This window comes from Alligator sinensis, unplaced genomic scaffold (assembly GCF_000455745.1).
Source record: "Alligator sinensis unplaced genomic scaffold, ASM45574v1 scaffold990_1, whole genome shotgun sequence".
Classification (NCBI taxonomy): Eukaryota; Metazoa; Chordata; order Crocodylia; family Alligatoridae; genus Alligator; species Alligator sinensis.
The window spans coordinates 9,635-16,739 of record NW_005842506.1 but is presented as its reverse complement, the minus strand read 5'-3'; the positions used below and the strand labels follow the sequence as shown (position 1 = coordinate 16,739).

General features: G+C 49.9%; 1 protein-coding gene across 2 annotated transcripts in view; it reads right to left on the bottom strand.

The window, feature by feature from the left end:
* The window catches only part of CYTH3 (cytohesin 3), a 45,798-nt gene that overhangs the window by 29,994 nt on the left and 8,699 nt on the right, over positions 1-7,105 (bottom strand). For both annotated transcript variants that reach the window (XR_003095854.1, XM_006031453.3), the window contains exon 3: positions 4,656-4,774. Coding sequence is in view for 1 of the 2 variants with exons in the window: in XM_006031453.3 (XP_006031515.1) it covers positions 4,656-4,774 (119 nt within the window). In the remaining variant the exon portion in view is untranslated. The remainder of the gene's footprint in view (positions 1-4,655; positions 4,775-7,105) is intronic.

Below are 7,105 nucleotides of genomic sequence, written 5' to 3'. Positions count from 1 at the left end.
GGGCTCCCCTGATGCCGCTGCCTGGGCTGTGGCTAGATGCCAGCCGGTATGGCCTCCTTAAGGCGAAGGAGACAGGAAGGGGGTTTATTCCTCCCTCTGTCCCCTCTCCCACTGGGGAACCGCAGTCAGTCTGCCAGTCCCGGCCACCACCTTTGCTGCTTGCCCCAGCCCAGCAGACTGGGGTTCTCGGGGAGGGAGGGGGAATAAACCCATCCAGTATGGCCCCCTGAGGCGAAGGGGGAAAGGAGGGGGAATAAACCTCAGCATCTGGCCACGCCCCCACCCCTGCCACTGCCACTGAGCAACAAGGGAGGACAGGAGCCCCTATCATGGTGTCCTGGGGAGCACAAGCCTGTTCTCAGTGCGGGGGCTGCACTGCAGGCAGGAGCCAAGTGGGCAAAGCTGCCACAGTCTGCAGGGGGCAAGCAACAGCGGTACTAGGAGGACCATGGGGGTCTAAGGCCACTCCAAAATTCAGCTTAGCTCCCATAGCCACCCCTCCAAGCCCTGCCACCACTTCTGCTGCAGCACAGCCCCGCTCTAGCCTGCCCCGCTCCAGCCCACAGCACAGTCCCCCTCCATCCCCCCCCCACACCTGCTGGGAAGTGGCTTGCACTCCCTGGGACACCATCCCCCCCTCACTGGTCCAGCAGCAGGGGTGGGAGCATGGCCCTCTGACAGGAAGGATGCAGGGAGGGGGTTTATTCCCCCCTCCATCCCCTCTCACCCCAGGGGAATGCAGCCAGGGTCTGCCATCCCCAGCCACAGCATCTGCCACTCACACTCAGCCAGGCAGACCCCAGCTGGGATCCCCCATGGGGAGAGGGGCAGAAGATAGAATAAACCCCTCCCTGCCCCCTTCCCCTCAGGGGGCCATGCTGGCCGGTGTCTGGCCACGTCCCCCACCCCTGCTGCTGGACTGACAATGGGGTGGAGGTGTCCTGGAAGCAAAAGTCTCTTCCCAGCAGAGGGGGGCTGTGCTATGCGCTGGAGTGGAGCAGGCAGAGCAGCCACAGCCTGAGCAGGGCAAGAGGCGGTGGGGCTTGAAGGGGTGGCTACATGGGCTAAGCCAAATTTTTGGGTGGCCACAGCCCCCCCAAGACTCACTAGCAGCACCGCTGCCGCTTGCCCTGCACAGTCTGTGGCAGTGCAGCCCCCCCCACCAGTTAGAGGCTTGTGCTCCCCAAGACACCATCACAGGGGCTGCAGCCCCATCAGGGTCCCTCGCCGCTCCAGCGGCAGGAGCAGGAGGTTTGTTCCCCACTCCTTCCACCATCTGGCAAAGGAGGCACAAAGGGGGCTTATTCCTCTGCTTGCCCCATGCATGGAGCGAGCAGCGGAGGTGCTGGTTGGAGCTGGCAGGCCCCGGCTCCATTCCCCCTGGGGAAGAGAGGACAAACAAGGAAATAAATCCCCTCCCAGCCCCCTTTGCCTCAGACAACCATGCTGGCCAGTCTCTGGCCATGCCTCTACCCCTGCTGCTGCAGCAGCAATGGGGGAGCGACTTCAATATGTGCTGCTGTACCCCAGCTAGGCAGACCCCAGCTCAGGTCCATGCCGGTGGGACACAGCCAGGTAATTAAACCCTCTCCCTGGCCAAACCGCTTTAAGCTACTGCCAAGGCTGGCTGCTGCTCCAGCGGCAATGAGGGGGTGGGAAAATGCCTGACAGGGGCTGCTCTGCCCCGGCCAGGCAGAGCTGGGTGGAGAGGTGTGTGTGGGGGAATAAATCCCCTCCCTGCCCCCTTTGTCTCAGGGGGCCATGTCCCCGCCCCTGCCCTGCAGCAGCAAGAGGCAAGGAACCCTAACACGGGTTGCTCCACCCCAGCCAGGCAGACCCAGCTGGACACTAGAACAGGGGGAAGAGGGGGAAATTAAACCCCCAGTCTCTGCTAACTTCACTTCTACCGGGGCTGGCCATGGCCCCTGCCGCTAGAGCAGCGAAAGGGGCAAAATGCCTGGCAGGGACGGTTCTGCAGCACACCTACCTGGCAGACCCTGGCTGGGTCCATGCTGGTGGGACAGGGCAGGGAGAGGAGAATAAACCTCTTCCCTGCTCCCTTTGCCTCAGGGTGACCAGCATCTGGCCATGTCCCCTCCGCTGCCCTGGCTGGGGAGCAGAGGGGCAGGGCCAGCTCTGCTCTGCTGGAGCAGAGAGCACAGACCAGCCCAGGGCTGCAAAGCATGTCAGGATGCTGTCCGGTTTAACTTAAACCAGGAACGGGTCTGGGACAGAAGTTCCAAAAACTGGTTTGACCTCATTCATTCAACCAGATTTATCTCAAACTGATTTTGGCCATTTTGAAACTGGTTTATGTGCACTGAACTTCTGTTCTGTTACAGGTTTAACTAGTTTCTGCTCACTTAAACTGGTTTATGAGTAACTGCTATCTCTAGCCCATGTGTGTAGCTTTTTCAATAAAAAGGGAAAACAGAACCAAAACTTAGTTTACAATTTTTAACAGTGATTCCATTTTGTTGTGATGTATTATTTTAAAAAACAATTTCTGGAGTGCATTACTATAATAAACCTACATATTTATTGTGCTGTCTGTGATAGAAGCTAAGGTGCATTCTCCACTTGAGATACCTACTTAACATCCATTAATGTTAATGGGATGTCTGTGTGCAGGGAAGATGATAATGCTAAATAAAAACAGCTCACTACCATTAGGCTAGGCACTATCCTTTTTAATGATAAGCAATTTTTTCATTATCTGGTTATTAACCCCATGAATCATTTATTGTCTGGGAAGGGCATCACATCAGAAGACTGTTCAAATATGATTCTGAAACCTTCAAAAACTGTGTGGTACTATATCTTGCACTAGAACCAAGTAAAGACTAACTGATATTTTTCAAAGTCATGAACTATGATAAGCTGGCAATGAATTATACTGTCAAAAGGCATCCATATTTTTCAAGGTCTCTCATTTATGAGGGCATAACTTTCAGGTGTAAGCAGACATTATATTTCTCCCAGAAGGAAACCTTTTGTTCCAGTATCCTACCAGTCCATTATCCCTCTTCAAGTACCTGTGAAGTATGCTAACACTTTTTTCCCAGGACACTGCTGTGTAAACCTGCAAGTTAGAAGAGGTTCATTTAAGTGAATTGCCAGCCATTCCAGGGAAAAGCCCACCAGGCTGTGAGCTCTCCCTGATTTAAAAACAGATGTCAATATCTCCTGAGACAAAGCCTTTTATTCTGGGACTGTTGGCTTGGAAATGGCATTTAAAGGTCTGTTCTTTGGGAACTGGCTTATATGTATAGCTATATGCATTATAAGGGTTCAAGACGGTCAGCAGGGGTTAACTGATTTCTAGAGCTTGGGTCTCACACTGAAACTGTATCACAGCCCTGGAAACAGATAGGTTGTCTAGTAGGACAAGGCCAACAGATAGACACAGCCTGAAAACTGAGGGAGCATCCCATGACACGAGATCACAGCCTTCAAGGCAGACAGGTTGTCTAACACAACAGGGATACAAAGCCTGGGAACCAAGGAAGTATGTACCATACTACCCATAACATGAGATAAGTGACACCAGCTACAAGGCCCCAGAGCAGAGGAGGGGCTGAGTCTTGGTTCTGGGGGAACAGACCAAATTAAGAGAAGGCCCGGAAGGCTACATGGACATATGACCACAAAGAAACAACTAACCAGATATAGCCACAGATGAAGAGTCATCAGGAGTCATCAAGGGGGAAGGAAAATACAAAAGCAGAGACTTGAGACTAACAAAGCGTCCCTCCTTCTCTTCCTTTCGGTCCCTCCCTTTGTCTCATTCTACCCGGGTCCCTCCTCCTCCTTCTCCCTGAGAGGGGTCCCCCCATCCCCATCCCCATTTCCATCCCCCGGGAAGGGTCCCCAAGGCCACCATGGACCAAGGGCATGCAATCAGCCCACCTCATGCACCCGGGGGGGGCGTGCGGTGCGGCGGCGGCAGCCTTGGCATCCCACCTTCAGACTACTGACATCTGACACCTAAGAGAATGAGCCTCAGAGTGAAGACTGCATCCTAATCAGATGTACTTTGACACTGATGATAGCCCTAGGATTTGGTAGCTATACAGAATTGCTTGACTGTTTGTATTGCTTTTTTCTGTTATCACTGTGTATCAATAAATTTGCCTATTATCAAATGAAAAGGTCATGGTCAGTCTGAGGGTGGGTCCCCCTGCCCCGAACAAGATATCTGGACCCTAAATCCAGAGCCAAGAGGACTCTACAGACATAAAAGCCCACATCCCACTTTACCTGTGAAGTATGTGTGCATGAGTGTGTATGTGTGAGGATGATTGTCTCCTGTCTGCTTTTATGTAAGTCTTAGTTTTGGACAATCCAACCGGGGTTAAACCCACCATGTTTTTGCCCCCTGACCACTAAACAGCAATGCAGCTTGGAAAGGCTACATGTGCAATGGTCTGCGCTGCTCGTTTTGTCCTGGGTTTTGACTGGGATCAATTAAGACAGCCTCAGATGAGACATCTCTTTACAGATGAACATGAAATGTATATTCCTCAGCATAGAATGCAGCTCACAAAGCCAGTGAACGAGAAAGTGATACTGATATAAAGTATAACTCTCCACACAAGCACACTACCTTATAATAAGAAAAAGAAAAAGAAAAAGTTGCATTTGTCTCAGTTTACCTTTCACCAAGGTAATCTCCAATTACAGTTTTATTTAGTCCTTCCCCTTTATAAAGGAACTGTGCAATGTCCTCTGGAGTGTTCTGCAGAAGGTCATTTTCTATCAGGAACTGGATTCCCTAGAGAAAGACATTTAAGAGGAAAATACCGTAAGTTTCCTTTCACAAGCATTTATCTAAATATTTTTGGGACATTTGGAAATTCATATAGAGATATACATAGTATATAATTCTACGTTAATTTAGTCTGTAGAAGGAAAAATCATTAATAGTTTCATTAGGTAATGAAACTAAGAACAATTTTATCAGCCAGGAAAGCAATTTTTAGTATTCATTTTTATTTTTATCTGGAAATTAACTCTTTAAGGTGGAAATAACTGGTGGCAACTGAAGTTCCTCAAATGCAGAAAATTGTTTAATAAATAACTATTCTGTTTTAGTCTTGATTCTGTATTAGTCTCTGGGAGAGAGTTAGCGTGTAAAAGAAGCTAAGTGAATTTGTTCATATTACTACATCAATGTCTAGAAGAGGTCATAATCTGTGAAATCACATAATAAAGACTGGCATGCAAGGATAACGTAATTACCACCATGGTACATAATAATGCAAGATAAATGCAATACCACGCCCAAATACACAGTCATTACTCACAGTACAAATTATGTTTAAAATGTACTGAAACTTGTTATGGGAGATGATGGCTTTGGCTTCATAGTTTATTTGTCATTGCTTATACCAGGGGTGTCAAAGACATAGACCAAAGGCCAGATTTGCCCTGTGAACCCCAACACCTGCAGCACTCCCCTCCCCTCACAACGCTGCCCCTGGGTCTGAGTGCAGGGCCTCAGAATGTGTGCCATACATGGTGCCCACTCCTGGAGGTCTAGAAGCTGCACTACACATGGCACCTGCCCTGTCTGGTTTGGACTACATGCAGTGCCTACTCTAGGACCCGCATCACACACAGCACCTACCCCAAGACACACAGCACACATACAGCCTGCTCCAGTTGCAGGGGGGGGGAAAAACAGAGGTGCCACAGGTGGTGCAGGTCCCAGTCTAGCCAAGGCAAATGTCGTGTGTACTGCAGATGCTGTACCAGGCACCGTATGCTGTGCAGGTCCCAGAGTGGGTGCCACATGTACTGAATCTATTATGCAGGGGATGAGGGGGGCAAGAGTAAGTCCATGGGCCCAATCCAGCCTGTGGACTGACCCTGTGCCACTCACCCAGCCTGCAGTGTTGCTGAGTTTGACACCCCTGGTTATACAAAACTTGTCAAATAGGTTCTGTTACAGAGCCTGATCCAAAGCTCAGTGAAAGCAAAGGGAGTCTTTTCATTTAACTCAATGGGCTTCTGATCAGAGCTATGTCCTGTCGTGAATTAATTAACCTCATAAATGCAAACTCTAGGAAAGCAAAAAAGTTTTTTGCAAGGAAATGAGGAAAGAACCTTTCAAGAAATGTTTTAGGATGGGAGAAGTCAAAGTGTAGGATAAATGCTATTTTTGATGTCATCAATTCCCAAACACAGGTCAGTTTTTTCTAAAAGTTATTAATTTCCAGTTACTGCTAGCAATTCTGTAAAAGTATTTGGGGAGAAATTAAAAAATAAATTACATACAACCTTAATGTCCTGGATTACCCATATGCAGAAAAGTTCACTAAATTACTCTGAAGTCTTTGCTATTAAAAGCAGGTCCCTGGGTTACAGTCAATATTTTTAGAACTAAAAGAACCACACCCCCACTTCTATAAACAAAAATTATTTATTATTTCATTCAGACTCTGAAAACTGCTCTCCCCAAGACAAAACGTAAGGTGTTTGTTGTGGGAGACTCCTTCCTGAGGGGGACTGAGGGGGCAATCTGCCACCCCGACCCCTTAGCCCGGGAAGTCTACTGCTTCCCAGGGGCCCGCATCCAGGACATTGCGGAGAGGATCCCAAAGCTCCTCAAACCCACAGACCACTATCCCATGTTCCTTATTCATGTGGGCACCAATGACACTGCTCGGAGCACTCCCAGCCAGGTCATGAGGCACTACAGGGATTTGGGAGCGAGGCTAAAGGGTCTGGGGGCACAGGTAGTGTTCTCGTCGATCCTCCCAGTCTCAGGCTATGGGCTGAGAAGGGACAGGAGGATCCATGTGGTCAACCAAAGACTGTGGCGCTGGTGTCGTTGGGAAGGCTTTGGCTTTCATGACCACAGCCCGTTTTTTGGTGAGAGAGGCAGCGAGCTGCTGGGAAGAGATGGCCTCCACCTCTCTCCCTTAGGGAGGAGGCTCTTCTCAGCCAGACTGGCTGACCTGCTCCACCGGGCTTTAAACTAAGCCCGCTGGGGGACGGGGGGACTACTGCCACTGCTGGCCCGCTGAGCAATCCTTGCAAAGCCAGCAGATCACGGCGCTTCAGGGAGCCCACCCCTGCCCCAGCCCTGGTAAAATCTGTG